The 18,320-nt window shown below is 33.7% G+C and overlaps 1 protein-coding gene across 3 annotated transcripts in view; it reads left to right on the forward strand.

Annotated features, from left to right (window-relative positions):
- The window catches only part of LOC110997880 (bifunctional heparan sulfate N-deacetylase/N-sulfotransferase), a 127,526-nt gene that overhangs the window by 59,675 nt on the left and 49,531 nt on the right, over positions 1-18,320 (forward strand). For all 3 annotated transcript variants that reach the window (XM_022266240.2, XM_022266256.2, XM_022266249.2), the window contains exon 3: positions 7,323-7,511. In XM_022266240.2, the coding sequence (XP_022121932.2) occupies positions 7,323-7,511 (189 nt within the window). The remainder of the gene's footprint in view (positions 1-7,322; positions 7,512-18,320) is intronic.

Raw genomic sequence — 18,320 nt, forward strand, 5'->3', positions numbered from 1 at the left:
TTGTATTAATTACACCGCACATAAGAACATAAAGTACTTACAATGACAATGTACTTATAATTGATTATAACACTCTCTGATGACCCGAAATATACATTTGATTTTATTTGCTTCGAAAATAAGTTAGTACGTCTGTCGCGTTTGAAGGTGATAATATGGAAGTATAGAATAAGTCGAGGCTTGCATACTCCTTATACAATAGATTTATACTCCTATGATAATGTTTTCCTGAAAATAGTGTAATTAGTTTTTTTTCGTTCTGGCTATATTTTATTTTTATTTTGTAAATATCATATTTTTTTAAATTAGTTATGGCTTATAAAAATAATATTTATAATACAATTTAACGATTAATAGGATGCATTGAATTACTGTTATCCTTGGAGATCATATAGCACTTATTCTTGTCGAGACGAGTTGGGGGATTAGTTGATGGTTCTAACAGCCGATCGGAATATCTGATCGCAAGTACAACCGACGTGTTTAAGCTCCTGTTTAATTTTGAAAGTACTAAATTAATTCATAGAATAATAAACTATATATAAATTTTTTATGTCCATTTCTTATCTGCACAAAACCGGCTCAAACTCGAAGCTAGAAATTAAAACAACGTCGATCACGATTAATTACTCTGGCGGAAAACGTCATTTGCACAAAATCCAATTTACTTGATAACTGTAGCGAGCAAACATGATGCTTTTCTAAAATTAATTTGAAATTATCGTACTTGGTCAGTGCTACAACTGAGGATTAGCCAACCATTGTGCGTATCGGGAAATAATACGCGTTATTAACGCATATTAACTATAAATTTTCGATAGCGGTGGACAGTAGCTCTTTAAAGCCAAAGGTTCGGTCAAGCAACGAAATTACTTTGGGTTCGTTTGAATTATCATTTTTTTTGGTTTCCGGCTTCCTTTGACATTCAAGAAGGGAGGTAACCAGAAATAAAATGTATATAAAATTAAAATTTAACACTAATTTAAGAAAAGTTAGTTTCTAGGTTGATACATTAAATTAATGACTTAAAGACCTAATTCTCCTAGTGGGGCAGAGGGCACCCAGAAAAGAAAACCAGTCTGATCCTTTATCATACACAGACATAAATATCTGCCTCGTGGCTCTGCCAGTTTTTAGACATTATAAAGTTGCATATTAAGAGAGTTCCACATCGGCTGCTAGGTTAGTTATGAATTAATATATTTAATGTGTAGTATCAATTTTTCAATAAGAATTAATTTATTTTGATTCAATGGATTGAAAGTTGTAACTTAAAATATTATTATTTCTCAACTGGTTATACTTTGGTGACAATTTATGATTTTGTCTAATTAAGTGATTCCTCGTCAATTCATTGTGTGTATAAAGATCGAACTCATGTCTACGTTGCTCGAGATTTTTTTATTAGAGGCTTCAGTATAAAATTCATTTTTTTTTAATACGGAGGTCAATATATCAAGTCAGAAGAAGCTAAATGAACAATAAAAAGCCAGTTAATAGGTGGGTATAAGAAAATTCCAAGCAACAATTATTGCTATTATGGAAATGTATTTTATTAAATATTAAATTCAATACGACAGTTGTGGACTTTCCTATTGTTGGATAGTTTGACACTGTTAAGCTTGTTTCGTTTAATTTTGTTGAATTATTAATATTTTGAAGGAATTGTTATTCAGTTGTTTTAGAAGCGAAAGTGATTAATTTGATATTATTTTGAAAATGGAACGTGATACAAGTGCGTACTGTGTACACTGTGAGTTTCGTTTTGAGTGACAATCGATGTGCTTTCTGAAACTTTGTTTCGCCGAAAATCAATTATAGCATATCGAATATCCTAGAATTGAGGCATGGCTAACTAGAACTGAACTTCAAAAGTAAAGTAGTCTATTAAGTAAGTCTATTATTTTTTAAGTATAACCGAGTTATAAAAGAATTTATAAGTGAATCAGAAAATGAATCCTTGTTTTAAAATGCAAACGTAATTTGTGGTTAATTGGTCCACAGTAGATAGGTTTCGTGAATTTTGTTTTATTTACAAAGTATAAATCGTTACTAACTCAATAAAAGTAGCAAATAAGTTTCTTGTTACCGAATACACGAAGTGAGATATAAAATCAGTTCAAATTAAACGAAAAGCGAAATCCACTGGCTGTGTTAACTTAAGAGTATTTAAGTTTTCGACGACCGCTCACTTCGTGCAAAGATTTTGTTAAATTAAATTTGTGTGCAGTAATTTGGAAATCGACCTTGGATCTCTTCTGGTTTTTTTGTGTCCTACAACTGTCTATATGTTCCTTGTTGCTATTGTTCGCTATCCTGTTAGTAGCTCATTGAGATACGAAGCAAGCATATTCCAGCGTCCGTTTCTAAGGACCATTTTATAAAAACTATTGTGCCAGCTTCAAAATTTGTTTTCGCGGAAAATAAATCGATAATCTCCATTATTTGCCATCTTGTTAAACAGTAGCAGAAGTTTTATTAGTACATTCCCTTTTTTTTACGTTTATATTTTAAATTCTTAAAAGGCCGGCAACGCAGTGAGACCTCTAGCATCGAGAGTCCATGGGCGGCGGTATCACTAAACATCAGGTGACCCTCCTGCCCGTTTGCCCCCTGTTCTATAAAAAAAAAGTGAAAGTAAGCTCTGTCTTCCGTATATATATATATATATATGTGTGTTTCTACTATGAAACCGAATGAAATTTAGCAGTGATTGGTATAATCACATCAAAGTTATAAAACTACATTCGTTACCCGATGCTTCATGCTTCCGTTAAGTTCCCAGTATGATCACGGAGCAGCGTCTAAGTTTTTTGTATGAATATAGTTATAAACACCATTAAAAACATTGTTTTGTTCCGTGTATTGTAGAGTTATTAAACATTACTCGTGCAAGGTTCTATTAACATCGTCTTGATGCAATAGTTTAAAGAAGTTTATTTAATTAGAAGGCTTGTGGATAAGGCGATAATTTTATTTTATCTCTTTAAGTTATACCGCTAAGAGAATTAGGGCAGTAAGTTCGGCGGACCCGAGTTATTTATAGCAAAAGTTGTGTTTTCACTAATTAATGGAAGACGTTTTGGTAATTTTTTTGGGGAATTTTCGAATTGCGGTCTTAAATTTGGTTCATTTTAAGCCTTAACTAATTCAATGGTTTGGGTTTAAGTAATTAGTTTGAAAGGAGTTTCCACTCAAGTAAGAAACAATGGAGAAAAACATATTATTTGCTAGTCTACGTACGTATGTACATCCTTATCGTTTTACTGTTAGAGTGTACTTTACAATAATACAAATATATTTGACAGTCAAATAATATTTCGGTTTTGCGTCAATTTCGTATAAATTTTCAGTGATTTTTGTTTCCATTCAAATATGTCCATTTTTATTCCGAATCATAGACCAACCGTCTATGATTCGGAATGGAATGGAAAAAAATGGAATAAATAAATTAAAAAAATGTTGCAAACGCCTGACTAAAATCCTGTAAATCAAAATGGCCATCAAAAGTAATTTAGGTTAATTTACACCAACGATTCACGCCCTACACCAGTCTTGTTAATGAGAACCTTAGCCGAGTTATTCCTGTAAGTCGTTATGCTATTGCTATCCGCATTTGATTGCTATTAGCAACTGCGAGAAGTAGCAATCGCGTGCTGGGCATTTTAACTATTAATGTTTTATTTATTCTCGTTTCAAAAACTGAAGTTTTCGTACTCATTGTTAATCTAAGTATAATAAACTATATATTTTATCACTACTATTAACAGTCGTAAGCATTTTTTCTCTGTTTAATTAGTTATCAATATGCGCTATTTATTATAAACGAATAGAAACATTTACATATACATTCTGAGTGTGTACGTACGTAAGCCTTCTGCTAGATTTTGTGATTTTTATTATTATTCATTTGTGAATTTCGGAATCACCTCTGTCAACTATATTCCTGCATTCCTTTCCTAGCTCAATTATTTTCGTTGATAAACGCAGTTGGCTTGCCTTTAAAATATCACTTGTATATATATATATATATATAGTAAGAAATTAACAAATAAAATTACTAAAAATAACCAAATTAAATTACACGAAATTAACCACAAATTCAACAACAATAGTAACGTCCTATATCTAGTGCGAGCGTCGAAGAAGTGCGCCCGACCATACATCGCGCCGTGCTTATATAGCCTGAAAATCAGTTTAGTCCAGTATACCCCACTGCTACACGTCACTTGACTTTTTACAGCTTATTCGGCCTCTCCTGACGACGGTGCGTCCTCGCCCGTGTGATGATAGGCAGGTTGGCATGTTGAAACTTGACCTGCTGATGACTCTTGTATCACGTGCGGTGGTTGTGGTGAAGGACTATCGTCATCATCAGCGCCACCTAGAAGTTACATGATTTTTGTTATTATAACGTTAAATTAACATAACTTCATCGAAAGTAAGAGCGCATCCATTACTCTCGACACAACATTAGTTCATTTTTTTTTTCATAGCAAGAGCGTCTCCATTGCTATCAACAGTAAGAGCGACTCCATTACTGTACATCACACTAAGCAAGAGCGACTCCATTGCTTTAACAGTAAGAGCGACTCCATTACTGTACATCACACTAAGCAAGAGCGACTCCATTGCTTTAACAGTAAGAGCGACTCCATTACTGTACATCACACTAAGCAAGAGCGAATCCATTGCTATTGATAGTAAGAGCGACTCCATTACTATCACACAAGACTCCCGCAGGTCTTTACCAAAATAGGTACTACCTATATGATAAGCAGTCCTAATAAAATTACAGTTCTCTCAAACATTTATCAACATACATAAGTTTTGAAAAGGCAAGTAAAAATTACTTACTCTCAAAGAATGCGGCACACACATCAGGGGTCCATTCCCCGCGCCAGGGCAACATGTATTCCGCGGCAGCTTTACCATAAGAACCAGCGACTAATTTTAGTTCATATCTGTCCTGCGACAACGTCGCTAAAACCACATATGGTCCGCGCATACAGGAGTCTAGCTTACCAACAGCTTGGCACAAATGCAAAATCGCCGCCATTGAATTGCACACCCTTGCGAGTCAACCTCGCAATGCACGTCTTCATATCTTGACCATTGCTAATGACTCGGCATAGATACTCGATCTCCGTAGTCAGAATTGTGCTCAACGCACTTACTAGTTTGTCGGTCACCTGATTAAGTACCAGATCAGTGCTTGACTCGCATGCGCTGCTTGAACTTGGCACCGGAGCGTTTTCAGTACCATTGTGCGAACCGTCAGTACCAGGTGGTAACGAGTGTCGCTTAAGGAAGAAAGCAGCAAATCCGATGGTGTTGCGCATGTCGGTGCAAAGGGCCGATCCCCTCGCGGTGGTGTTGCTGAGCACTGTTGTGGTGACACCACTGGTGGACATTGCTCATTCGCTTGCGTCGGTTGACGGTTTAATATCGACTGTAACGTTTCTTCAAGCCCAGAGACGGGCACACCGTCTTTTTTTTACGTGTTCACCGCCTACCCTCCATTATTTTTATTAAACGTATATCACTCGCGTTTCAAACTGACTAAAATAAAACCACGTGGGCGTTAATTTAAACTAATCAGAAATGAGAACGAATCCCACTACTGAAGTAAGAAATTAACAAATAAAATTACTAAAAATAACCAAATTAAATTACACGAAATTAACCACAAATTCAACAACAATAGTAACGTCCTATATCTAGTGCGAGCGTCGAAGAAGTGCGCCCGACCATACATCGCGCCGTGCTTATATAGCCTGAAAATCAGTTTAGTCCAGTATACCCCACTGCTACACGTCACTTGACTTTTTACAGCTTATTATATATATATATATATAAGCATATATGCTTCTATACTGGGTTTTTAAGTGAAATAAGTTGGATACATTTCAGTTTCTGCATTGTAATATATACTTTAATTCAAGGAAATTATGTCGTTATTTCTATCCACCAGAAAATAACAGTGATACTATATTGCTATTAGTACATGAATGTGAAATAGAAACTGATTAGATGCGAATCGTACGACTTCCGCTTGCTTTATTTCGTAATAACACTAACGCTATGATTCCAGCAAAGAGGCCACAACTCCCGCCTATGGATAAATATTTCCCGGAATTCCTTTTATTTATTCCAACGTTCAGATAAACCGTAATGGCTCTTTGATGTGGCTTCAACTTGAATCGCAGCTAACTTCGCCAGTCTTTGATTGATTTTCATCAAAATTTCACTGGAAGATAACGAACTAATCAATTTGCGGCAACTTTAATTACAATTTCGTACATTTTATGCAAAATTACTTTGAGGGTAGGAGCGTATAACTTTAAGTGATTAGAATTCTTTTAATGATCTTATAAGCCTAGTCGCTTTGTAAAATATTTTAAACTTTTAGATTGAGTTCATAAATTTCAGAAACAAGGTACATTAAACATTATTTCTCTTTGTCATACTGTTCATTCCTTGTTATCTGTGTGCCCTTGTTTGCCTACTTTATAGAATACCTATGCATTAATATTGAGCTTTTCAAACGAAATTAATTTTGTACTTATTCGTTATTCTTAGGTTTACTAAAAATAAACAGATAGAAGTGATATCAAAAACAATTTTAAAAGTAATGTCCAAACCGCGGACGCATCTCAGTGTGGTTATATTAAATAATTTATTTTATCTAAGTAAAAAATTGTTCTCTTCTTTGTATATTATTTCTTAATTTTCTCTTTCAAATATAATCCGAATTTAATACTTCAAACATACCATTTAACTAAAATAATTATATATTCCTACATCTCCACCGATACTTCTACAATTCAAATAACCGCATATTTATTTATTTCGTATTCCTACAGCTAACTTAAATTATATGTAATTAAAAAACAATTATACAAAGAAATAGCCGAATATTAACAAAAAAAAGTCAATAATATTTATTGAATAATATACAGCATTGCTATAAAAAACTTGTCCAATCGTACATAAAAATGTAAAGTAATATATATAAACTCTAATAATAATTCAGCAAGCCGGTCAATTTCTATTTTACAGCTTCTGTTTGGACATTGACCTCCTCTAAGAGCTCTCTCTTAAAAATGATTACACTTAAACATATACACTTACATTTAAATAAGTTATACTTAAATCGGCTGTTGTGTGATGTAAAAGTGAGGGTGCGTTAGGATCTGTATGTGTATGTGGGGTGTGCTCACGATGCACTTGTTATTGCTATGGATACATTTAAAACTCTTTTAAGTTAATTGAGAGATGAGATATTGATGACAGTTTTAATGTTGTAATTTCTCCCACAGCCTTGTATGGAGAGATCGAGTTCCTCGGCCTTTGTCGCAGTGTTCCCTGCTCGCATCGCAGCAGCAGGCCCGAGATCACCGATCGGACGCGCGTCTGCGCATCGATGCAAAAGTTCTGGTCATCGCTGAGTCCTTATACTCGCGGCTTGGGCGAGACATTGCAGAATTGCTTGTCGCTAACAGAATACGGTATGTCATAACCTGGAAAACTGATTTACATAACAGTAAGTTGTGGTTTTCGGCCTATATATTTATACTAGTATTGGTTTATGAGGGTAGCTCTAGCCTTTGCCTAGAAGAAAATCTTGAGGAAACTTTTTGTTTCCTTATTGTACTGGCCTTCCCCACTCTATATTCAGACCATATTTTTGAAACGCCACGCATAGGAATTATACTATTACAAGTTTATTAAGTTAAGTTTACAATTAGGTACAAGTATAAAAGTACCTTTTCGCCACTTTACGTCAAAACTATAATTTATGTGTTAACCAAATACACATATTCCATATAAGTGTATTTGGTTATGTTTAAGTTAAAAGTGAAAGTGCAAAACTTGTCCTAAATCGGTTGAAATTAAATCAATCCAAATCGGTGCGTTGAATAATATTCAAGCATTATGTTAAATCAGCTTAATAATTTATATCAAGGCAGAATTTTATATTTTATGTTGACTATATGAGAAAGCAGTCTGGGCTCAACTTGTATTGGCCTTTTTTGAGGTTTACATGTTCTGAAGACCTCTTGACCTTTGAAACTAACGTTTGGCCGAGGGAACGCTTAGGTCACCTTTGCGAAGAACGCTAAATAATTCACAACGGTACATATACATATCTAGACTTGAAATACATATGCTATTACTTTACGAGAGCTCTACACTCTTCAAAAAACCTTTCACCCACTATTTATTTAAATATTTTTTTTAATTAATAAAAACTATTTATGACATAAATATGTGGTGACAAAATGCATCTATTACAAGTCCCCACACTATATTTTGGTTCTAAATACTTTATAATTATTCCGCGGTGCATGTTTAAAACTAATAAAGCAAAGGTAGTGTTACAACTAATCAAACAAAGGTCGTTTAAGACATTAAGTATGCGTGAATGTATGTGAATGCGTGTGTGTGCGTTAAATACGCATGTCTGCATTCGAGTGTAGCTGAGAGTTCATAGTAAGGCCTCTGTAGATTCGAAATTCTATTTTAAGAATACTTTACATTGAGACCACACATATAGCACACAGTTGTATATTCCAAATGTAATACACCAAGATCTTATGAGTTGAGCTCACATGAACCACAAAAGGCAATGGAGCAAGTACGGTCATGATCAATTCAATAGAACATCGAACGAGAGGTTGGCTTACATATCCAGATGCGGCCCTAAAAGTCCTTAGGAACAAACTCGTGCATCTAGTACTTTCATTAGTATGCAGTTTCAATAGCCGGCATTACAATCGATATCGTCGCTGGAATAAATAAGCTTAAACAACTTGGATCCGACTTGGAATTTATGCGACTCTTGTTTAGAATATGTTAATAGTATTTTACTGTTATTCAGGCCTTGGCACTCAAGTGAATGTAATTTCAATGTTTAGTATAATTGTTGCATATTGAATATATTCTGGAACTATTTTCTAATGCCTTGTATTTAACGGTTATATTTAATATTCCTATATTTGTTGGTTAATAAATTGATACACAACTGGTAAGAGTCCCTTACTAACGACTTTTTGTCTTAATTGGTAATGTTTTATTTTAATTATAGATGGCATCTATCAGGTCGGTAGGTGGCACTACAAAGTGATCTGCCAGACCACTTTGTTGTCAGTTGTGGCTAATAAATTAATATATATATATAATCTAAACTGGACTTGCCATCGTGATTCCAAAGCTCCTGACCCTGAAGAATATTAATCATAGTCTAGAATCTCTGGAAGGAGTTTATTTTTATAATGAAGCTGAATATTATGAATAGTATGGATACACAAGAAAATGAAGCATGAACTAGTCATGTGGCTAGGTTACAGGTGGACGCAGTGACTGGGGAAATGTCCTGGCCCAGGTTTGAGATAGAGAGGCGATGATGCCCGCCGTAAGGATGGCTGGGTATAGCAAGAAATAGAAAATTGTAGAATTTTGTTTAAATTTAAATGGATACCCCACTTGCATATTAATAATAACTATGTCTTGTGTCGTACATGTCTTTGTATTTTATGGATAATATGAAGCTATATTATTAATTTAGACAACGGTGCTCACTTAAATTCGAAGCATAATTAGATCACGAATGATTTCGGGACGAATTTTGCAAAGATCTTAAACTTTTGATCTTTACTAAATTACTTCACGGCAAGTTAACGCATACGTAAGTATTATACTTTTCGTAATGTGATTAATATCGGCGATTTGATTTTTTGATTTGTTAAATATCTAATATGTCTTATTTCTGTCATTGTAAAAACATGACGCGATAATAGTGACTCACGGTCAACCCTGGACGCCGTCACGGGCGAACACTCTCTAAATAGTCCGCTATTTGAAATCCATCACAAGCTCAGAGAGATGAGAAAAAAGCTTCATATTGTTCACATTGGTATACCGGAAGACGTGATTGCAGGCGCCTTAGCAAAGAAGGCGTCGGAAAAATTGGAGGCCAAAGTGCAAGACGTAAAAATGTGGTATCTTTCTCACTTTAGGAAAGAAGTTAGACAGAAACCATTTAGAAGTGGGGCAAACGGTACAAAGTAGCACATACTAGTAATTTTGTTGACTTGATGCTTAAAGGGACATGGGGCTTTTCTTGAATACCTGCAAAGATTAGCCACAAGAGTCGTTAATATTGGGAAATAAAGAAATGCTATGTAACAATAAAGTTATATCACACGTATTAACGTAACCGTATTCTACCTTGTCTGACATGCGCAAGTTAAACGGGTTTGCAGCAACAAAACCTCAAAAATCTCCTTGCCAGCATGCAATGAAAAGAAGCATCTTAAAGTTGAGAACAATAAAGAAAACAAGAAATCTTGACATTCGTAACAAAAGAAAACTTACAGATACATTTGCACACGCTCTAAGGCTTAAATGGAAATGAGCATGAGATATTTACAGATTGCGAGATAAAAGATGGACACTTGAAACAACAAAATGTACTGGACCTACTGCAAAGCAATGTAAAAGACGACGAAAGAAAAGATGAACTGATGACGTAATAGAACTAGCGGGAAGAAACTAGATGAATGTTGCTCAATAGAGAAATGAAAAAATATGAAGAAAGCTTTTACTCTAAAAGGAGGGACGGTTGAAGTGGCATTCCCTGAGCAGACGTGCCCTGCATTAGGTCACATCTCACGTACCCCCAGGTGGGATTGTGGCCAAACGCCTGTCTAATTCTGTATAAAAAAAGAGGACATAGAAATTCAAATACACCAACATAACTTAAATATAAGAACTGTCAACTAAACAATTATTGTATGGATGTAATAATTTTAGTAATCTACGAACTTTTCCGTATTCATTATTAATAGCGTTAATATAGTTAAGAGCAAAAAGCTTACCGATTAAGGACTTGTAAAAGCAATTTTGCTGAGTATCTTTTAAAATGTTTAACGTATATTTACCCCGGCCCGCTTTGTTGATGACTATTACGTACAATGTTTGCGGACTGTGAAGTGCTTTGCTGGTAGCATGTGCAGGTTTTGTTCAGGAGTTCTGCAACTGTACACGATTTTGAATTGACTTCAAAATAACGATAATGTTTATTATTTAGAGTTTCATGTGTGTTAAATTATATGTAATATTAGATATTTTTAGAAAAATTTTGAATTTATCGCGGGCTTTGAGCGCGGTGACCGAGTCGAGAAATTCTGTAACGCAATGAAACCTAACACACGATGATTTAATAAGGTGCGGTCAATGCGTTAGAGTGAGACAGACCGCATACTATATTCTCATCTCTCTAATGTAATCGGTGACGTAGCATTTGTGTGTAGTGGTGATGTGTGTGTGTGTGTGTAGTGGTCTTCTATAACTGGACATCTTATTTTCTTTAGTATCAGTCAGTCAAACATGACAGAATCAATATTATCGTATAGATTCAAAATGTATGCTATTTTATATATTTATATATAAATATATACTGAATTATATTTATATATAACTATAGTAAATGCGAGATAATATGTCTGTCTGTTAGATCGTCGTAGATGTCAATCGTCTTGTTGGAAAATTGTTCACTACTTGAAACTTATTGCAAAGTTGCCGGAGACGGCTAAGCTTGTTTGTGAAGTTTGACGTCTAAGGAATTAGTTTCCTCAACATTTTTTTCTTGAATTTAAAAAATAAGATTTTTCTTCTCAGTAAAAAATGTGTTTATAATTAGAAAATAAAATTTATTTGTAGGAATATCCATATTTGTAATATAATAATTAAAATTCTGCCTTAAAGCTAATAGGTATAATAAAAAAGACCTACCTATCCTACCATTTCATTTGATACAGGATCTATGACAATCTGAGACAATTTATACTATGTTGTTGCGTGTTGTTCTCGCGAATATGTAAGTGCGTGCTCCTATTTCACCATGCCTCCTGCTGATAGAGGACAAATCTTTGTTTTTAATTTAATTTATTATTCTTTATTACTCAAGGTGTCATATGGAACATGGTGTAGTGGTTGCAGCTCCTTACAAACATTGTGTAAAAAAACTTGGCGATTAAAAAGAGTGGCGGAGAGTTTATTGCCAGTTCTTCTCTTTCGTTCTACGCCCTTGATTTGAGAACTAGCAGTAAATGTAAAATTAGATTCATTTAATATTTCTTTTTTTTGGCGTTCATAAGTTTACATTGTGTTACCTATAGCATATAACACAATGTACACTTATGAACATTTATTTATTCCTATGAATAAATGATTTAGAACTTTGAATATTTATTTGACTGGCATGTAATTTGCTAACGATCGGCACACTGATCTTCTATATAATGGGGGTCAAATAAAAGAAATTAAGTTAGCCTCCTAGTCATAGCCGACATACTCTCATACACATGAGTGATTATTATTTAAAAGAATAATTTCTTTTATTTAAATCGTGTAGAAAAGTGGTAGTTGTCAGTATGAATGTATGTAATATTTTGTAAATGCATGAGTTTGTGTATGTTCTATATTCGCTTCCAATCACTGTCTGTCCAAAAATCTCTCTGAATCTAAAAGTGATATTGATGGTTCTATGATTTATTCCTTTTATCTTGGGATCAGTAAACAGTCCCAGTTTCATCAAAATTGGTTCAGTTTATGACTTATAAAAGGCCGGCTACGCATTTGCGAGCCTTCTGGCAGTGTGAATTCATGAGCGCTGGTATCACCTAACGAAAGAAATATATATTTTTCTAAAATAACGACATATGGCAACAATGACATTGTAACTAGTTTGACCTTATGATTAATAAAGCGAATACACGATAAATGAATGTAATTTTGCGAATTATCACGGAGGGACACTTGGTTGAGAGCGGGTTGAGTCTCGCACGCCCAATTGCGTTGATGAGCACTTTTCCGGCCCCGTTTGTGTTGGGGCTAGTTGGAAATTAGATAATTCTTGCCATTACGGATCGCGCCGTTAATTCAAGTCGGAAAACTTGGGCGCGTTGCGGTCGAACATTACTACGATTGCCATATGGCGGTCATATGACCGGACAACGATTTGGATGTGCTTTGAAAATTTAAATCATCGCATTTATTTATTTATTTTCTATATTTGAAATTGTTTTTGACGATTTTATTTATCAGTTTTATATGATTAGGTTCTATACCTATTTGTGTGATAGCTAATATTAATAATAAATCCCGTTTAATTTCCAATCATGACAAAAAATGATAATATACCGCTTAATTTTTTTACATTTCATACAATACGTATTTCATTTATCTTATCATCTTATATATCCTATACCTAGTCCCGTCGTTACCCCTTCACGGGTAAAGGCCTCCCGCGGCTGCTTCCAAATATATCTTGTCCGAAAAACGAATATTTTTTCTATTTGTCTGGGCCTCAGATTTCTGTATCTGTTTTATAATAATTTAAATCTAACAGGTAAGTAGGTGATCAGTCTTCTGTGCCTGATATACGCCGTCGATTTTTGGGTCAAAGACAAGCTGTTTCCTCACGATGTTTTCCGTTACCGTTTGAGCTAATGTTACCTAGCTGGAGACGACTATGACTCCAAGGATAAGAGTCGCACGTTAAAGCAACAGAATACTTCTATAATTACTGACTCAAAATATTTTAGTGAATTAATTACGTTAATAAGGCTGTTGTTATTCCATAACTATCTCGGGTTATATATTTTATGTCTGAAATAAACACGACCAACGAGCGAAACTTAATTAACACAATTCAAAACAGTTGAAGCAAACACGAGTAGTAAACAGTCAGCGAAGATTATTAATTATTACATGAAGCAAATGAGCGTAATATTGTGAAACGACCTTAATTTGTATGTTTGAATTACGATAACTTTAATTACTACTGTTTCATGCTCATAAGTTATATATTATATACAAAGAGGGGCAATTTGTATATTTGTAATGAATAAATCAAAACCTGTAGTTTACCGATACCAGAAATTATCTCATTATTAATACTTGAAACTAATTGTTGTGGTCTCTGGCAGAATTACCAGCGCTGTTGAACATGTCTGCTTCACAGCAATGGAAAATTATTGCTGAGCCAGGGCCAGTTATTAGCACAACACACACATTACACACTTGAAATGTCCTTTTATTCTTTTTTTTTCTTTACATAGTTTTTTGTTTAGTTTTGTTTTTTTTGTGTTTTTTATTTTTATTTTGTGTGTTTTGTTAGTAATAAATGCTACGTCGGTACGTCTATCTATTTGAAAAGACATAAAAAATTAGTTGAGTATTTCGTACCCAATCTTGTAATATGTATTCAAAAAGTTGAGCTGTACACCAAGAGGAAGCAACGTCTATGGTAACTATTTAATACAGCAAAAAAATTAAAACTTAATGTTAAAAACAAGTTGAAAAATTACTTTTGTATACATCTGTCGCGCCAACTATACATCTATTCTAACATTAAAATAAACCGTATTTTAAATGTATTATTCTGTAAAATAAATACAACTTTACTATAACTAATCTATTTGCTATAAGGCTCGTTTATCTATCTATAGTTTAGAGATGAGGCAAGATGTGGCGTATAATTTGTCGCGAGTAAGAGCAAGTCTAGAAGGCTTTGCGGTGACAGTCAGACCCATTAGCGCTGTGCCTCGCGTCTGCTGTACTCTCTCCCTCCTCATTAGCTGTGTCAAAATAGCTTAATTACTCTTACATTTGCGTAGAACATTAAGATGAGGTATAGGATTTCCAACGTTGAGTTACCAACGCATACATATATTTCATAATTAAACTTATTCGTTCCTTTAAAGGGTCGTTTCTGAACCATTTTATGAACCCACGAAGCCGATAAAACTTCTAGAAACTTAACATAATCTTCATAAGTATGACTCGTAGATTTAAAAAAATATCGTTTGACTAAAAATTATATTTACGAATTTGCGTGAGAGCCTTAATCTAAAACTGCTATTGATTCATCTATATATATTCTCTTTTACGCAGTACGAGATTATTATTTTTAAAGTAATATATTTAAAAATAAAAATAATAATCAGTAAAACAGAGAGAAATGGCTCCACCTTGCACTTGCTATTTCAGAACACGACTGACTTTCGCGTATTGCAATTCCATTATGTTGCGAATGTGATCTGAAAATGGGTAGTTTTATTGCGTCACGTATCAGATAAATGTAATAAAAGCGTCGGATTTGTTTAAAATGTTGTATTAAACATAGTTGCGCTGGTGAGCGCACTCGACAAAGGAAAAATATCTTATATGCTACTCCCAATATAAAACGTGTATATGTTTCAGTTATATAACCTAACAGTTAAGTTTCATATATATATTTTGGTTACAAATTCTACAGGATTATTTGATTGAATTAACCTCTGCATTTGTGATATGATAACACAAGTCCAATTAAACTGATCTAAACAAAAGCGGACAGATCGTCTGCTTGGCATGAAATCCTATGACATACATTTATATATGTTTTATTATAATCTTTAGGCAAGCTGATGTGTGGAACGTTTTAAAGTGTTTTTTTGTGATATTATTTTTAGTAAGTAGTAATAATTGGCCCAGTAGCTTTAGCTCTTCTCAAATCTGAAGTCACGCGTTCAAATAAATTTAAATGCACTTTTCCTTCTATACGCGTAATTAACACTCACTAGTACTGTGATGGAAAACATCTTGAAGAAACTATCATATCTAAAAATCGACGGTGTCAGACAGAAAATTTGTATAAAGTTTTTGACTTGATCTTAAACCCGAGACTTAGCAGCTTTTTAACTGCTAGATTGAATTGTAGTGTAAAGAAATAACTTGGGGCTTAAAAAGAGTGCCGGAGAGTTTATTGCCAGTTCTTCTCTTGATTTGACAATTGGCAATAAATGTAAAATTAGAAGCACATTTCTGTTTTTGACGTTCATAAATTACATTATGTTACCTATATGAATAAATAATTTTGAATTTGAAATAAACGAATAGAAAAAATTGGGTCGAACATTCGTAAGAATGGCCCTGAACCTATTTGCTTGTTCAGAAAAGCAAATGTAAAAGACAACAAAAGTGTTAAAATTGCATTAGTCCAATAAGTAGGTATGTATAGACATGAGTCGTTACTTCACAAACTTTTAGTTCAAGCCATTAGAGTCAGCCCACTGCCTTATCGTGACGTCAGTTATTTTTGTAAGTCAACGGATATTTTATTGCTGTTTGTTGAACGCTATGCAATAAACCTTTTCAATACTTGTGTACTACCTGTAGTAACATATGGATCTCAAACTTGGTAGTCCAATAAAGCGCAAAGCTTCAGGTGTGATCGATGGAACGATGTATGGAAGAAAATAATAGATAAGATAAAGAATATATTAAGGTAGCAGATGTTACAATAAAATAAAATGTACTTATCCGTAAAGTACAAGATACAATAAACGCAAATGAGCAAGAAGATTTATCTGATTTAAAATGTTTATTAATTTAATAAATATTTATAATAGAGACTTTTTCCGTAAAAAATTGTACATTGATTAGATAAGAAATTCGATTCTAAATTATAAAGTATTATAAGATTAGGCATCAAGTATCCGACAACATAACTAACCTATATCTTAAAACAACGGATATTGACGAAACTTTGACTGTACTTTGAGTTGGAAATAACTGATAACCGGGATCATTGATATGACATTTGGTTTCTGATAAATTTGTAGAGAAACATACATATATGTAGTAACGGATCATTAATATCATTCTGACAATCAACACTTAATTTTTTGATGACTTGCAATTGTTTTTTGTAATTCAAGCATGGATCCTTTGTCCATTGACAGATTTTGATGATCGCTGGTGCTTCAATATTCAAGTCAGAATATTCAAAAATGTGCAAATACAATTAATTACGTTCTTCAAAAAATGAAGTACATACAAGGGTTCTAAGGAAATCGATGAATGAAACTTGTCTATTATTTTTTATATAGTTTTCAATTTTAAGTGGGTGCGTTGCTGTCCTTTGAGGCAGGAGTATACTTTACTATTGGAGGTCGAATCTCACAGAGAGGGGACAAAAGGATCTTAATATCCCTTGTATAAATTAATTATCGTTTATATGTTAAACTCAATACAAAAGAGATATAGTTATTAAATATTTTTGTTTTGGCATTTCTTGAAGGAACTTGTGTCCGTAATTCGGTCTAATGGAATCATCTACTTTAAACTTTGGTAATTCCCACAACTCCTGATAAGTCTTATTATCTTCGAGCCAGGAATTCTGTCCTCACGAAGTAGGCCTAACATTACAATTGACATTTCCTTAAATTATACGTAGTATTGTGGAGCTACTAATTAAGCTAATTAGATGTTATTTTAAGTACTATATTTTATATTTGAATAAGATATAGTAAAGGTCGCTGCAATGGCAATTTTTATAGAATGTCTGATTAGTTTTGTAGAGAGCAACAAGCAACAAAAATAAGATACATAAATATTATGGTGATACAATCTAAACTTTGCATATTCTGCCACACAATGATATGCAAATTTGTTTTAAAATTAATTTTACATAAGAATCATTACATTTAAAATAATAATAAAAAATCAAATTAAAAAATATTATTACGATTTCAAATTAATATTAATTTTAATTTATGCTTAATAAAATTTGCTCGTAAGTTTTTTAATTTTATTTTAGTCTTGTAATTTTTTATGTCGGCTAGCTTCGCTAGATTTTTAATACATTAAACTATTAAGCACATTATATTAACTCCACTGTTATTGGAAGGGGTTAAAATGCATCCCTATAAAACTATATTATTATGAATCTAGTAAGACTTTTGTTAAGTTCAATTACATTTAAACGTTCTGAGCCAAATCTTACGTACGTTACGTGGATGCGGAAGCATTTCCAATACCAATTTTTGAATTTGGCCATCGTTTTAAGACACCGTATTATATTAAGATTTATTTAGTTATTATTCAAGTATTATATTATACAGTTGCTACTGAGCTCAGGTGATGTACAATTTGCGGTTAACATTAAGGTAATGTGGCAGTGGTACGAGCAGTTGCCAACAAATGCATATAACGTACACTTAGCAAGGCGGACAGGCCAGAAATTCGTAAATGCTATTTGCTAGTTCCCATTCAGCTTGAGCCGCAACGAACCTTTGCCAAATTGAAAGCATCCTTTAGGTGAATGCCGTATATTTTGCCTTTGCACCTGTTGGGGATTTACTATCGCAATCAGTAGTGTCGTAAATTGTTAAAAATTATGATCATCGAGATTGTTTGATCCCCGGCGGTCCATCAATGGACTTTCTATGTGCGCTTTTTACACTTAAGGCTGATCAGCGACGTGA

Source organism: Pieris rapae, chromosome 10 (assembly GCF_905147795.1).
Source record: "Pieris rapae chromosome 10, ilPieRapa1.1, whole genome shotgun sequence".
Classification (NCBI taxonomy): domain Eukaryota; kingdom Metazoa; phylum Arthropoda; class Insecta; order Lepidoptera; family Pieridae; genus Pieris; species Pieris rapae.